The sequence below is a fragment of the Misgurnus anguillicaudatus genome, chromosome 24 (assembly GCF_027580225.2).
Source record: "Misgurnus anguillicaudatus chromosome 24, ASM2758022v2, whole genome shotgun sequence".
Classification (NCBI taxonomy): domain Eukaryota; kingdom Metazoa; phylum Chordata; class Actinopteri; order Cypriniformes; family Cobitidae; genus Misgurnus; species Misgurnus anguillicaudatus.
In genome coordinates this window covers 42,353,500-42,370,917 of record NC_073360.2, presented here as the reverse complement: position 1 = coordinate 42,370,917, position 17,418 = coordinate 42,353,500, and the positions used below count along the sequence as shown (strand labels likewise).

The window sequence follows — 17,418 nt, the reverse complement described above, 5'->3', positions numbered from 1 at the left end:
TACTCTTCATTTATATATAAAGAATTCAGGAGTGTTTTTCATGAAAATTTCCAGTGAACTCAGGACAATAACTCAAACTGGTTTATCACAACACATAAGATAAAGATTCTTTTGGTTGAAGAAAATGTTTTGCATAGTAGCATTGGTTCATTAAAAAAACTGTTTGTTCAATATTTATCCAGACTTGGGGTAAAAACAACATAGCATTGTTTAAACTACAGTATGAGATCAGATTTATTCTTTTGAATTCTATGAATCTTTCCCATGTGGATAAATCATCTTTAAATAATTCTGGTCAAAATATATTAAAAGCTTTTGAGATATCAAATCATTCAAACTGTATTTCATGTATTAAAAGATTTAAAAATATCATTCTGTGTTTTTTCTGCTCATTAAATCACAGCAAGTTATTGAGTTATCATCACAAGTCAGAATTTATGAAACATTTAGGGGTGGTTTCTCGGACAGGGATTAGCTTAAGCCAGAACTAGGACTTAGTATAAAAAGGAAATATAACTAGTTTTAACAAACATGCCTTACTAAAACATTACTTATGTGCATTTTAAGGCAAAACAAAGGGCACTGATGTATTTTAAGGTATGTAAGTACAAGTTGTTTTCAGTTTGGACAGCTCTTACATATATTTTAGTCTAGAACTAGTCTAATCTCTGTCTTGGAAACCGCCCCTTAAAGTGTAAGGAATGTAAAATAACAAGTTTGAATAAATGACTGATCGAGTCACGGACGCATCGAGTCAAAGTTTTGAAAATGTAAGTAGCAAAAATGTTTATTAAAGTTAAATTACAACAAAGTTATAACTTTATAGTCTAGATATAGCAAACTAAACATTGACACGTAGAGAATAGTAGACTGTTTGGTTATAGCAGCGTGTTTATCAACTATAAGGAAAAGGGTGTGACATCTCTTCAAGTGTACTCTGACACACAAAGAAACCTAAACCAGTTCTTAGGATCTCAGCATGACTGATTCACATTCAGTGTTCAGTTTAAGGTAAGTACTAAAAAAACAAATATTTCTTAACATGTTTATGGCTCTTTTTACATACTGTATGATGCATCCTAACAGTGATCTTTATTGATAATATGCCATAGACGGGACGCCTTTTATCATTGACACCTTGCCGTGTTTACTGCTTTACCAATGTATTTGCATTTATATTGATCATTTATTTACTTTTTGTTTTATAAATGTACAGGTAAAGGTATTTAAAAAGCTGGTATTGAGCAGGTGTGATATATTGTAATGTGTTTATGAATTTACAGGTTCTTGTAATCTCTAACCGTAACCTGAATACCAATGTATGTTGTGCTGGAGCAGAAACCCCGGAGGACTTGTCAGTACAGGACTGAGATCAGACGTTGATAGGTGACTTTTGTTCAATGGTTTAGTACATTACATATCATTGTATCTGTGTGAGTGGCCAGATTGTAATAATTGTTTTTTATTTCCTTTTTGTCCTTCAGAGATGAAGTTCATTTATGTGATTTTACTGAGTGTTACTGGAATTACGCATTTAAAAGCAGGTAAACATGGAGAGAGAGAGAGACACTTGTCGAAACTTGTAGTCAGGAATAAATACCATGTGAATGAGTGTATAATGAAAGTAATGAATTGTGCAGTTATAAAATGTTTCTAATACTTGATCAGTCATACAGTTTAGACATGCATTAAATACTTCTTTTCTGCACAAAGCTTTATAGAAAAATTGACATATAGGCATCACAGAAAGGCGAAACAAAATTCAGTATCTGTGATTTTATTTCTCTTTGTTTATTGATAATTGTAGTAGATGATGATCATTCAGAGGAAACTAAAACTCTGTAATGAGTGAAGACACAAAAGCTAAATGTTTACTTTTCTCTACGAACAGATGATTTTGTTTTAGTTGGACCTGTAGGTCCTGTGATGGGTGTATCTGGTGAAGATGTGATTCTGCCCTGTTCTCTTAAAAACAACATCAGTGCTGTGGACATGAGAGTCGAGTGGTTTAGACTTGATCTCAAAGGATCAGTGGTTCATCTCTATAAAGATCATGAAGATAAAAACACAGATCAACTTCGCTCCTATAGAGGAAGAACTCAACTGTTTAAAGATGAACTACAGAAAGGAAACACATCACTTAAACTCTCAAAAGTCGACATGTCCGATGAGGGAGATTATAAATGTTTCGTTCAGTCGGAATCCCGGTATGATGACATCACTCTTAATCTCAAAGTTGAAGGTGAGTAAACCACTGAAAACTAACATTGAATGAGTTTATAGTAAGGATTGATTTGTTTCTTGTGATGCTCTTCAATCATCTTGTGTGTAGGGTTTGTCTGGTTTTAAGTCAATATAATCAATGACATTGAGGAAACAGTTTCAGATCAAAAAAATACCAGCCTTTTGCTTTTTTTAACAGTTTAAAATCCAATGATTTATTCTGTGAAAGATTATGTTTACAAACAGTTTAAATGAGTGTTTATAGATTAAAATGTATGGCTGAGTTAAAAGACAAGGATCTGTTGAGGATGAGGATGGTCATGGTGATGATCATGATAATGGTGATGATGATGTTGGTGATGAGGATGATGATCAGGATGGTGATGATGATGAGAATGATGATGGTAATGGTGATGATTATGGTGAGAATAAGGATGATGGTGGTGATGATGTTGATGACGATGATGTTGATGATGAGGATGATGGTGGTGATGATAATAATGATGATGGTGAGGATGATGATAGTGATGATGATGATAATGATGATGAGGATGATGATAATGATGATGAGGATGATAACGATGATGAGGATGATGAATGATGAGGATGATGGTGATGATGATAGTGATGATGTTGTTTATGATGATGATAGTGATGATGATGATGATGATGTTATTTATGATGATGATGGTGATGACGATAGTGGTTGTGATGATGATGATAATGAGGATGATGAGGGTGGTGATGATAGTAATGATGAGGATGATGTTTATGATGATGATGTTGATGATGATGATGATGGTGATGATGATAGTGATGATGAGGATGATGTATATGATGATGATGTTGATGACGAGGATGGTGTTGAGGATGTTGAGGATGATGGTAATGATGAATGATGAGGATGATGGTGATGATGATAGTGATGATGATGATTATGTTGTTTATGATGATGAGGATGGTGATGATGATCATGAGGATGATGATGGTGATGATGAGGATGATGGTGATAATGATAATGAGGATGATGGTGATGATCAGGATGGTGATGATGATGAGAATGATTATGTTGTTTATGATGATGAGGATGGTGATGATGATCATGAGGATGATGATGGTGATGATGAGGATGATGGTGATAATGATAATGAGGATGATGGTGATGATCAGGATGGTGATGATGATGAGAATGATTATGGTGATGGTGTTGGTGATAAATATGGTGATGATGAGGATAAGGATGATGGTGATGAGGGTGATCATGACGATGATGGTGGTGATGATGATGATGGTGGTGATGATGAGGATTATAGTGAGGATGATGAGAATGATGATGTTAATGGTGATGATTATGGTGAGAATAAGGATGATAATGATGGTGGTGATGATGTTGATGACGATGATGTTGATGATGATGGTGGTGATGATAATAATGATGATGGTGAGGATGATGATGGTGAGGATGATGATAGTGATGATGATGATAATGATGAGATGAATGATGAGGATGATGGTGATGATGATAGTGATGATGTTGTTTATGATGATGATAGTGATGATGGTGATGTTGTTTATGATGATGATGGTGATGACGATAGTGGTTGTGATGATGATGATGATAATGAGGATGATGATGGTGATGATGATGGTGATGATGATAGTGATGATGTTGTTTATGATGATGATAGTGATGATGATGATGTTGTTTATGATGATGATGGTGATGACGATAGTGGTTGTGATGATGATGATGATAATGAGGATGATGATGGTGATGATGATAGTGATGATGATGTTTATGATGCTGATGTTGATGAGGATGATGGTGGTAGTGATGATAATGACGAGGATGGTGTTGAGGATGTTGAGGATGATGGTGATGAGGAATGATGAGGATGATGGTGATGATGATAGTAATGATGATGATTATGTTGTTTATGATGATGAGGATGATGAGGATGGTGATGATGATAATGAGGGTGATGGTGATAATGATGAGGATGATGTTGAGGATGATGATGGTGGTGATGATGATGATGATGGTGTTGTTGATGATGATTGTTTTGGTGATGATTATGAGGATGATGATGGTGATGATGATTATATCTCCTGGTCTTTGACATCAAGAATGTTTGATAGCCCCAACTTTATCATATTATTATATTTCTATTTAAACAGTAAAGTGATTTTTGACTGTAAACATTTAGTTCTGTTTGGTTTTACAGATCAAAGTCACTCTGGGAAGACAACAGCGATCCTCGTCTCAGTTTTTGTTCTGCTCTGTCTGATCGGTGGAATACTGATTGCTTTCTTTATCCGTAAAAAGAAAGGTAACGTTCATGTTTGTTTTATCCTAAATGCAATGTAAATGTGAATACTATACAGTATATAGTGATGCCTATAGTTAGTTATAAAGATTGACTTTGTTGTGTCAGCTTTATTCACCACATCAGCTGTGGAGTGTCGTTGCAACATGATCTCACAAAGTTCCGTGGGATAGTCACGGAATTTTGTGCTAATTTTTCCGTGGCATTCTCACGGATCTCCGCATTTTTCCGTGGCCCTGCTACGGACTGTCTTTTTCCGTGGCATTCTCACGGATTGGTTACTCAACTGCTTTTTCCTATTTTCAAACCATTTTCGCTTCGGTTTAGGGTTAGATTTGGTGTTTGCATTAGTATGTTACTTTAACTATTGGTTTACTATTTTTTCTGATTTATTCTTTTATATTTTCTAAACTTAAAACAATTGTCGCCTGGTGTTGGGGTTAGAGTTGGGTTTGGGTAGGGATGTCATTTCATGTAAATCTAACCCTAAACCGAAGCGAAAATGGTAAGAAAATAGGACAAAACAGTTGAGTAACCAATCCATGAGAATGCCACTGAAAAATGAGCACAAAATTCCGTGACTATGCCACGGAAATTCGTGAGATCAGGTTGGTCAGTGTATGCTTCAATTGTTAAAGAAGCCATTTTTTAAGTAAAGAAATATAAATCAAATTGAAACCACAGCAGTATTATGATCTGTGTGATGAACATAAGACTACACACACCATCATCACAATATCATAGACAAATCTTTAATCAGATAAAATACAAATAAATCAATGTAATGTAGTAATAATAATGGGATACACTGTAAAAAATTGCTGTAATTATGCAGCTGGTTGTCAGTAACTTACTGTAGAAGATAACGACTGAAAATGTTTCATGTTCATTTAACTTTGAACAAACTGTTGCCAGTAAATAACATAAATGTAAAATCTACAGTAAGTTACTGGCAGCTAGTTGCCAGTAAACCCAGTAATACTGTAATTTCTACCGAATTTTTTTACAGTGTGTGTATGCAGTTGTTATTCCTGTCGTAATTCTCTCATTTCAATGTTTTTATTTACAGAGCTACAGCGTAAGAAAGAAAGTGCAGAGCAGAAAATACAGTATGAAAACAGGAAAATAAATAACGGTAATTTCTTCTGTTGACTTTATTAAGTTAGATCATAAATACAATTAAATAAATATTGATGCTGTAATATGAAATGAGCTATATATTTGATTTTAAAGTCATTTTGATGCATAAATGTTTTGTTTCAGCATCTCTGTGTTTTCATGTTTTATGTCTGACTATACTTAAATCTATTAATGTCAAACATTTACAGTATGAAGCAGAAATCGCAGATGAATTACAGCAAACCTTCAGTTCATTTAATGAAACCAGATTGAAGCTGTTGGTTTGAGCTGCTTAAATACAACAAACACAAACTATTTGTTATTCACAAGAATGTAATGTAATGTGTAATGTGAAGCTCAATCTCAGTTGAAAAATCACTGAACTGAAGAAAGATCAAAGATTTACAAAAGTATGTTGTTACAGGACAATGGGTTTCATTCACTAAGCATGCGTACGCATTCATTTTTTTGTGAAATGTGCATTTGGACATTTTAACTAACAAATAATGAATAAACAAAAACGTAAGAAAAACTTAAAACACACGTAGCCTACGCAATAATCATGAACAAGGAAAATGAACCCTATAATATCTATCTGTGTTATATATTTAATATATTTTTTCCTTGTTCATGACTATTGTGTACATGTGGTCTAGGTTGTTCTTACACTGTAAAGATACTTTGCTGCCTTAAAAAATTTTTGTGGAATCGGCCCGGATTTACAAGTCATTTCAACTTACTACTATTTATCTTGACTAGAGATGAGTTGTTATAACTAGGTGAGTTGTTATAACTTATAAAATTAAGTTGACTTTTCTCAACTATATTTTATAAGTTGTGACAACTCATCTCAGTTGACATGACTTGTAAATCTGAGTTGATTTAAAACAAAATTTTGGGGCAGCAAAGTATTTTTACAGTGTACGTTTTTCACTCTAAAAAATTTGCTGTAATTTTGCAGCTGGTTGCCAGTAACTTACTGTAGAAGATAAAGTCAAAAAATGTTTCATGTTCATTTAACTTTGAACAAAATGTTGCCAGTAAATAACATAAATGTAAAATGTACAGTAAGTTACTGGCAGCTAGTTGCCAGTAATACCCATTAATACTGTAATTTCTACAGACATTTTTTACAGTGTACATTAAAAATTAATTTTAGTATAAAAGTTTTTGTTGAATCGGGATTTGTTAGGTAAAACGACTGTACACACATCTCACAGACAAATTTGTGCGTACGCATGTTTAGTGAATGAGACCCAATGATCTAAAGCACAGCCGTTAATCAACAACAGAGTCGTTTCATCTTTAACACGCTTAGACATGATCTGAAGAAAGATTCACAGCAGATATCTCATGAATATTACAACATTATGTGAGATAGTTTATTCATCTGTACTGTCAGTGTTTACAAAGACATAAGAGATCCCACTAAACACAGGACGTCGAATAGACGTGCAGATCGTGTCAATATTGGGTCCGTCGGTCCATGACCAATTCTGGACATTTATTCGACATCCAAACTAGGTCCACTATTTGGACGTCCAACCATGACCCTACTTGGACGTCATATTTACGGGCAACATTTGACGTTTAAACTGGGTAATTTTTTGGACGTCATTTGGACGTCATATTTACGGGCAACATTTGACGTTTAAACTGGGTAATTTTTTGGACGTCATTTGGACGTCATATTTACGGGCAACATTTGATGTTTGAACTGGGTAATTCTTTGGAGGTCATTTGGACGTCTATGACAGGCCTATGTCTGTATTACATGATTAGGCCTATAAAAAAAAAATTATTTACAAATATCAGCATTATTGTACCAACATGATTAATACTTACGAATAGTCTATATTATTTTATACAGTACTGTGTTTTTTGCTTTCTTTATTTATATACAAATTAATCTAAATGTACAATTAAAAATCTGTAATTAAATGCGTAGTTCGTTATATTACAATATATGATCATACTACTAACAATTTAACATGAAAATATTCTCACCTATTCTCATAATGTTGCGTTCGTGTTATGAATGCAATAAGTGTAACATATGGCCTTGTGGCTGAGTGGTTAGCGAGATTGGCTTGTAATCCAGAGATCGGTGGTTTGAAACCCGCGGCCGGCAGGAAATGACTGAAGTGTTCGGTGTTGCAATAGATGGGTGAAGTGCAGAGACAATCATTTCTTTTCGCTATTTTCTTGTCTTTTTTCCTTACACGGAGGTCCTACGGATGTAAACATTTAGACGTGCAGAAGACGTCGCAAAAAAGACGTCGCCTGGCGTTACAAAACAACCCCTTTTATGTACCGAATTCGGACGTCCAAAAATTCCATGAAAAAGACGTCATCCTGGCGTCACTTTGCGCAGTGTGATGAAACTTCATCACTGATTGTGTGTTACTCCATTTGTTTGTGTTTATCGTTGTGAAGATCAGATCACATATTGATAAACCTATAAATACATCCAAGTGATATTAACACAAACATAAAATCATATTACCAAATATTAAATCATTTCATTGAAATGTTTGATTGATGTTTTTACTCTAGAACGTGAGAAACTCTTACAGAAAGAGAACATGACTGTAGAAAGAGGTGAATTTCTTTTCATTATTAAACATGATTTCATTGCATGATCAATCAAGTCAAATGGATTATTAGATTTTACTGTCAATCTTTTATTTTCTTTTTACAATCTTAAGTCTCTTCTGATCTCTGTATAACTCAATACTATCTGTGTGCTTTCAGAGATCGCATTGTTGAGAAAATACGCAGGTACGTCAAAGGTTTTTATAACTTCATTACTGATAGAAGTGATTGAAATCACACACAAATTTGTTTGTTATCATGCCGTGTTTATTTGTTTTGTTATATATCAAATATATCAATGCTTTGTGTGTGATTTTGGATACTAAATAATTGTCCTAATCATCATGAAATATTTTAACAGTGAATGTGACTCTGGATCCTGATTCGGCTCATCCACGTCTCGTTGTGTCTCCTGATGAGAAACAAGTGAGATTTAAAGAACAAACAACAGTGGAGGAGGGAGACGCAAAGCAAAATAACAAGTTTGATACACGTCATTGTGTTCTTGGAAAGGAAGGATTCACCACCGGATCTTTTTACTTTGAGGTTAAGGTGAAGGGTTTACCTGCATGGCATCTAGGTGTGGCCAAAGAGTCTGCTAACAGAAAGGGCTCCATCAATTTCAGTCCTCAGCATGGATACTGGGCTGTGCGTATAAGAGACAAAGCGTTGGAGAAATGTACAAATCCATTGAATCCTCCTCCTCTAAGTGAAGAGCCTCAGACGGTCGGGGTGTTTGTGGATTATGAGGCGGGTCGGGTCTCGTTTTATGATGTGGACTCTAAGCGTCATATCAACTCCTTTACTGAGCAGAAATTTGATGAGAAACTGTATCCTATGTTTTATTTGGGTCAACAGTTGTCTGAAGACCCTGCACCGCTCATCATTTGGGATCTCTCGTGATAAAAATAAAATTCCTACAGGGTGAGGAAATCCCAAAGTGGGACTTTCTACAACTTGACTGTACAGTAGATGTGAAGCTCCGTAACATGACAAACACATTAATCACAGTCAAGTCAGTGTTGTGGACAAAGCAACAAAAGATTTATTGTTGAGGTTTAATCTACAGCTGAGGATGCAGAGATGTCGACTAGATGAACTGAGGACACGTCAATTTTGTTGAATATAGACTGAAGTTGTCGAGACATTTCAGCTTTAAATAACAGAGACAATCCTTTCCTGATGGATGAAGAGATGAAGTGCTGAATCTTATGACACTTCACACGAGACACGTGTTTTTAATGCTCTTGTTTATTGTGATGATTGTGTATTCAAACTACACTGTAAGGCCGGATAAGTTGAGTTTACTTAAAAAAAATGAAGGTAATCGTTGCCTTAAAAATTTTAAGTAATAATTACTTAAAAACTTTAAGTGAAGTTTACTTAAACATACAAGTTGTTCTAACAACAATTTTAAGATGAATAGACTTAATGTTTTAATTTCTTCCAATATTCCTGCACTCTTAACCCGGATATTACTAGAAATTTGTGAGGAAACCTGTTGCATATAACTTTAGTTTTTATCACTTTATGTTACTTTTAATGTTATAAATGGTATTATAACACAAAATTAATGACTGACTTTAAGTCAAACATTGAATAAACGTGATTCTCCACAGAAACACACACAAAACTGTGTTTTTGACATACATTGTCAGTACTGTGAAGAGAAATACAATAAAATGTTCTGAACATGGTTCATGTACGGAAATACTAATCACCTGAACAGTGACTTCACAAAATTATAATTTTTAACAAAACAACATCAATAATATAAGAGATTGAACCTATATGACATTTTATTTACAAATATTTAAGTAGAGAAAGTTCTTATCAGAAAATAATCCGAATATATAAATATTCAGGCGTAAAGGATTATGGGTACTCCTCACAACATGAACTAATAATTTTAAGTTCATTTTACTTGAATGTTTCAGTTTAATGGATTTTGTAAGCTCAAAAGTTAAATCAACTAAACGTTTTAAGCTTTGGCCTTACAGTAAAACAGAAAATATTAAGTGATGTTTACTTGATTGTTTAAGTAAAGACAATATCTGGGTTAACAGTGTATACTGTATATTTTATCAGTATGTGCACCTCCTTGAGAATTGAACACATGATGTTAGTGTTGCGGGCATTGTGTCCTACTAGTTGAGATCAGACTGATGTAAATGTTTGTGTTAGTTTCAGTGTTGTAAATGTGCAACACTCAATGTGAGACATCTTTTATTTTCATTAACACTTAAGTTGACTTTTACTTTAGAAATAATCTAACTTTGATATCATTCATAGCTTTATTACTCTTCAGTCTCATGTTTAATACTTCATTAAACCTTTAGCATACTTTATATTTTTATACTTCATGTGACTTACTAACCTACAAAATCCGTGCACGTAAACTTTCAAGTTTATTAAAGTTTAAAATGTTGTAAGGACTACCCACAATCCCTTGCTTTTGAAAACATGGACTCTTTCAACATATCTTATTTCTCTCCACAATAATGAAGATGATTGACACAAATGCAGTTTCATGTGAACTTCAGTGGAGACAGAATTAAGTTTATTCATTGACTGACACAGAGACGTGAATTATTTCTTATTTCGAATTTTTACTTTTTATTATAATTTAATGTATTACACTATATGAACACCAACTTAAAGTATTTTAACAAGTTCACTCCACATAAGCACTAAGTTAAGTGAATTTAAATATATATATTTTGTGGGACCAATATACTGGAAGTTAACTCAACCCATTATTCCTCATTCAACACCCTTAATAAAGAAAGCAGATGTAACTTAAACTAATAGTTTAATTAATTTTTATATATAATTTGGCACAACTTTAAACACTTAACTGAATGAACTCAAAAAGCTTTGCAGTCAGTTGCTTAACATCTGATGTAAAGACACACAAGACTGGAAAGTCAAGAGTTTTGAAGTCATCATCTGATTGGTTGATTTCCTTGAGACATGTTTGTCTACCTGGAAAAAACCCTAAACATGAAACTAAACAAATCAAACTGTGGTTGGTTGCTTTACATGTCTGTCTGAATTTTGGGCGGTGCTTGGCTCAGATACATGTACTGTACGTGGCTCGCCTAAGGGATTTTTCAGGCTGTGAACAAACATGTTGCTATTACAACTATGAAAACCAAAACTAACAAGCAACTTACAAATGGCAGAGCATTGATGAATCTTGAAAATGCTTAAAAGCACAGCTATTATGGCTTTTCACAGCTTTAGTTAGTGTGTATTGTTGATGTTTGAGCATTTAAACAATATGCAAAACTACTTCAGTACATTACTTAAAGAAATGTGAGTGTTGCTTATACTGTGACAAAACTCAAGACACAAAATGTTACAATGTTTCATGTATTTATTGTGAGAATTAACATTTTATACTTAAACTGCAGAGCAACACAACTTTGCATTCATTAATAGCTCATCATTATTAGCATGTAATTATTCACTGCTAACATGTGTGGCATGCTGAAAGTCCTGTTTAAAAGAGCCAACCCCCATGATTGCTAGGGTACTGTCTTTGGTTGCTAGGGAGTGACTTGGAAGCTGCCAATGATGAAACTCCAAAGGCTGCTTGGCAGTATTTGGGCTGGGTTTGCTATAGGGTGTGAACAGGAACTGAATGTGATTTGTTATTGGCTGTTTGCTGAGCTTACTTTCAAGTCTCTGTGACACTATCCAAAGTTATCCCATTGCATGAAAGTCTATGAAACTGGTTACTAGGACATGGGTTGATAGCTTTATGATGATCCTGAGAAGCTGATTGGTTGATTTAGTAAAATGGGCCCGCCCCCTTGTCTTTATGACACAAAAATATCCATCTGCATCTTTTACAATGGCAGTCTATGGGATCGGTTGCTAGGGTTCTTTAAACGGTTGCTAGGGTGAACTTACACAGACCTGAGCCTGCCAGCCTATGCAGGATAATAATAGTGATTTGCATTAATGCAAGCACCATAATTTAAGGTGACCAGATTTTTTAAATGAAAACCGGGGACATTTTCTAGTTAAATGGTGAAAATATCATTAAAAGCTCATTTGTTGTTATCTATAAATTAAAAAATGGGGACACATTTTTTTTTTTTAAGTTTTCTTTTTTATTGTTGTGGGTTCACTGCAAAAAATGAATTTCTTCTTACTTAATAGAATTTTTTCTTATTTTCAATACAAATATCTAAAAAATCCTAAAACAAGATGCATTTTCTTGATAAGCAAAATCCCCTAAGAAAAATCTAGCTTAAAGACAAAAAAATAAATAAATTTAAGTGAATTTGTGCTTAAAACATACAAAAATATTTTTCTTTAAGTAGCGGTAGATTTTTTTTGCTTGTTTTAAGCACAAATTTGATATTTTGGTCTAAAAAATAGACTTATATTCTTAGGTCTTTTTGCCCATCAAGAAAATGCATCTTGACTTAAGAATTTTTTTGTATTTGTACTGAAAACAAGAGAAAAATACTAATAAGAAAGTCATTTTTGCATTGTTTCTAATTCAATTAATTGAACAATTTCTGTAGCCTAAAAATCTATTTTCTCCCGTTTTTTACACAAGAGACATACCTCATCAAAAATGACTTCTGGTACTACTTCAGCTGATTTCATAGCATTGTAAACGTGAAGAACAGAAGGAATAATGCAAAATGTAAACATATTTAGCCTACACAAAACAAATGCTCAGAACCATATTGTGTTCAGTTCACTTCATTGGTTTATTAACTTAATTTGACTTGAGAAGTTAGTACCTTAACCCCCGACAACTTTAACTGTTTTCATATCTTATGATAAATTGATTGATGATAATGATGCTTTCTCATATGTCTCGTTGTAAATTCTTCATTGCTAAATCAGTGGGGTGCGCAAGTAATCAGTAGCTTGCGGCCCCCTCTGCTGGTGAAAATAATCATTACATGATTGCTCCAGTATGGTACTACAAACGCTATGTTGATCGGGTTTATCAGTGTATTTGCTGGTTGTTTTGGACATGCTGTAAAACGGGGACATTTCCGGGGACAGCTTCAGTCGGGGACAGAACACCAAAAAACGGGACTGTCCCCGGAAAACGGGGACGTCTGGTCACCTTACCATAATTAAAAAGCTTAAGGTTCACTCCAAAAGGAAGATAAGAAAACTACAACTTACATGTTGAAACTACAACTCATTTTATCCATACAGTGAAATTTCACAATATCTATCATTTAAAACATTTCTGCCCAAGGCATAAATATAAAAATGGGTGTGAGGACTGCTTGAGTTGCTTTAGCTGTATGTTAAGTGGAAGAGATGCTGTTTATTTCTCTGATGAATTTCAGATCACAGTGTTTGGTTCAGTTATCGACTGTGATCTTTAATTTTGAGAGTTTTGCTTAGATAGTGGTTTAAACAGTACTGAAAATCACGTGGTCCTCATATCTCTTTGATTTCATTTGAATGAAGATATGTTCTATCTTTATGACGTTAAAAGCTTGATGTTTTGTCTTTATTCTTCAGCAGTTATTTTCCCACTATTTCTTTTTATTTCGTCATTAGTTTGTGATGATTTCTGGACATAATTGAGACGCATACTTGTTTTGTTAAATCCATTGTAAAGCATGAGCGTCTTCTGTCTCCAGTACAGCAGGAGGCGCTGCAGCTCTTTAGTCCGCAAATAAACTCACTAAAGAAAGAAAGAAAGAGCGCGCGTGTGATGTGTTTGTGTCAGTACCCGATCCGTGCCGCCTGTCCAATCTGTTTTGCACATGCGCATAATTGTGCGCATGCGCAGAAGCTCAACTTGTTTTACGACAGTTTACTACCCTACCTGATCTGTTCTACGCATGCGCGACAACCGGAGTTTAAAAATAGTGAAGAAATGCGTCATATAAGAACACCGGCGAACATATGGAGGCTAAGGTAAGTGACGGAAATGTTCGTTCAAAAGTTTTTAATGCAGATATACAGGCGTCTTTATGCGTAAACAACAAGGTCACTAAGACATAATATACAGTATTTCATATCATCATGTAGTAGTTAGCTAGACTAGCTGGCTGGTTAGGCTTACAATGAAATGCAGTGTGTCCGGTTACCTGAAAACTTCGAGTGTTTAAACTAACATTTATTTGATGGTGTATTGGCCCTGACTAGATTCGTGTGACATGTAGGCTAAATCACAATCCTTGTTGATACCAGAGGTGGACATTACTTAAGTATTTTACTTTCTACATAAAACTAAATGTTTAAGTATTCCTTTTTAATCAGTGTTTTACTTTGGAAAACATACATTCTAAAGTATATTATCATAATTTTTACTCCACTACATTTCATAATTTCAAGTGTTTGGTTTCCCTACTGAAAATCCAGCTAAAACCAGCATTAGCTGGTAGCTGTTTTTTGCTGGTGTAAGCTGGTCAGGCTGGAAGACAGCTGACCCACCAGCTTTGCCAGGCTGGGAGGACAAGCTTAAAAACCAGCTACTGCCACCTTAAAGCTTATGCTGGTTTTAGCTGGATTTTCCAGTAGGGGTGTATTTTAATCTCTATCTGTTTATCTTATTTATGTTTATTGTTTCGTCATGTCATCTTTGTTTTAATCCCTTTCATTGTCTGTGCATGTCACATTAAAAATGTGCAATATAAATAAAGTTTATTTAATTTGATTTAGTCTTTCATCATTGTATCTATGTGTTAACATTGTAGCAGCATATGGTGAGTGAAGATATCTTTTTTTTTAGTCATTCGTATAAAGGACCAACATGGACCAGTAGTTATTTCATGCTGCCCTTCGGCAGTACCTACTAAGTGGGATGTCGATGTCGCGGTTGACTGGAAGAGAGTCATGCGGGTGGCCAACCACTTCGTTGTAGATGGTAAGTTAGTTGAGATAACATTGGACAGACAGACAGACAGACCAATAAATCAATAAATTAATAAATCATCTATTTTTCAGACAATCATCTTTTGTATACTATTATTTTCTTTTCAGTGTTTTACATCTGCTCTTGGTTGTTTCCATTTAATGAATCTCGCACTGCATTCTATTGTTTGCTTTGTGACAAATTAAATGTTATGTTTGTAGGTTTGTCCATGCTGATGGCTATGCAGCATAGTTGAAGCAGACCTGTCAGAAAACTTCTCTAAGGTGCTATGAATCATATGACTAGTAAGTAGAACCTCAAACTAATACATTGCTGTTCAAAGGTTTAAGGTTGTGGTTTATTTATTTAAAATGCACCCATTTCATTGCTAAAAAACAACGTTATCTTGTGTATTTGGTATAATACAATGTGTTTGCGTGGTTTCTAGTAAAAAAAATATATTTTCCACATACCGTACATTTTTGTAGGTTTAGATTTCCCTCCTTCCTCAAACGCATTGATTTTGTACAGAACTCATTGATTTAAAAAGCTCTGTGTCCCTAATTGACCAGCTAATCTGTACATTGTGACGCTCCTTACCATGTTTAAAAAAAATTGCTCGCAATGCTAACAGGAGTTAACTTACAGGCCAAAGTGGGAAGAATTATGATAATGTCGGTCTTGGCTACATCACCAATCCCAGGAAGTAAACTGTTGCCTACAATCCGTGTGTTTGTAGTCCAATAAAAGATATTTACATTGGAGGCAATAACTTGTGTCATCGTTTACTTTGGGGTTTATACCTTTAGCATATCGTTAACATTTACTAATACACACTTACACACCAAAGGAAATGCAAAAAAGTGAATCAGACCATAGTTGCACTTTAACAAAAACAGTTAAACTGTTTTTTAACAAAAACAGTTAAGAGTTTACTCCTAAACTCTACCAGTCTTAATTAAGAAAAACACCTCTTCTAAGCCAAGCATTCACATACACATCTTATGACCTTGTTCTCCAGTGATGAAATAAGAAGTGCACATAAGCTTTTGCTTGAAATAATATGAACCACAGTAATCCTCATCCTTCTAATTTTCCTTTCCTGTTTTTTTCCCCATCAGGATACACATCCTAAAATTACTAGAGGTTACGGAAGCTCCTTTTTGGATCCAGCTTCATTTGTGAAGACTTCAGATGATGCCAACACTCACAGAGGCTTAAGACGATGGCAACAATAGATAGACATACAAAATTGCCAAATATAATATTGTAATTACTGCCCCAAAGCGCAAGTTTGCCGATTTTTAACCCACTTTATATTGTTACAAATACAATAGATGCTAACATTTGAACAGAAAATGTTTCCTCTTTATTCTTGAGTTAATTGTGCTGATTTATTCCCATTTTTTTATCCACAATTCTTTGCCAAAATGATGTTTTGCATCATCCAAATGGTTCATTTTCAAATTACAGACATTGTAACAACACAAAGTAGGTTGAAATTCTGCCAACTTACCCTATAATAATAATTGTCTTTTAACTGAACAGGACTTTAAACACATGACTTGTATTAACTTAGAGCTATTGTGAAATTAATATTGTTTTGTTTCCAGAACATTCTCCTCAGTGAGTCACTGTTACCTCAGACTGATTAAGGGATTTTTTGTAACCTTGAAACATGCATTGGTTTTATTATGGTAAAACTGCATATCTTATTTCAAACCAAGGTTTTGTAACCATGGTTCTACTACAGTAACATTATAGTAATGCTGGAGTGAAACTGTGGTAACCATATTATTTTAAATCATGGTAAAGTTTGTGGTTACTAAAATGCACTTCTATATGCTGTTGTAAGAGCATGATTATTTTTTATTTATTAATAAACCATGGTTGATTTTATTTTTACTGTGGTTTTACTGCAAATTATGGTAAAAAAATATAGATAACTTTTGCATGGGTACAGAAAAAAAGTGTAAACAAAGTCACGTTGGTTAAATGCATCTGATAAATGTAAATGGATTTGTATATTTATTCTGTTTACTGAAAATAATACATTTGCAGTTGCTATTGTATATTGTTTATTATTCTGTTGAAAGACATTTTGGTTAGAGTGATTTAACGATTATGAACCATTAGCCGCTGTATGTTAGCTGGGATGCGGTTTCGGATAATTGCCTTCATTTAAATATGTCTTTAAAAAAAGTCTTCATTTAAATATGTTTAAAAAGAGTCTTTATTAACTACACAAAAGTGTAGCCTACAAAAATACGCTGCCAGTTGTTATGCTTGGCCGTAAAGTGT

General features: G+C 34.2%; 1 protein-coding gene and 1 long non-coding RNA gene across 3 annotated transcripts; both read left to right on the top strand.

Annotated features, from left to right (window-relative positions):
* The first annotated feature begins 668 nt into the window (after positions 1–668).
* Positions 669–11,065, top strand: LOC141361582 (butyrophilin subfamily 1 member A1-like). Of its 2 annotated transcripts, none has more exons than XM_073863105.1 (9): positions 669–770; positions 1,284–1,386; positions 1,485–1,544; positions 1,892–2,242; positions 4,449–4,553; positions 5,620–5,685; positions 8,226–8,270; positions 8,424–8,450; positions 8,626–11,065. In XM_073863105.1, the coding sequence occupies exons 3-9, from the start codon at positions 1,487–1,489 to the stop codon at positions 9,165–9,167; spliced, it is 1,194 nt and encodes a 397-aa protein (XP_073719206.1). In that variant the 5' UTR covers positions 669–770; positions 1,284–1,386; positions 1,485–1,486; the 3' UTR covers positions 9,168–11,065. The 2 variants fall into 2 exon arrangements, with proteins under 2 accessions (XP_073719206.1, XP_073719205.1); XM_073863104.1 differs by lacking the exon at positions 669–770 and adding an exon at positions 781–1,011.
* Positions 11,066–14,023: 2,958 nt separating this feature from the next.
* LOC141361399 (uncharacterized) lies at positions 14,024–17,016 on the top strand. The gene is made up of 4 exons (XR_012367451.1): positions 14,024–14,177; positions 14,995–15,129; positions 15,339–15,422; positions 16,239–17,016. It is a non-coding gene; the product is annotated as an uncharacterized lncRNA (long non-coding RNA).
* Positions 17,017–17,418: the final 402 nt, after the last annotated feature.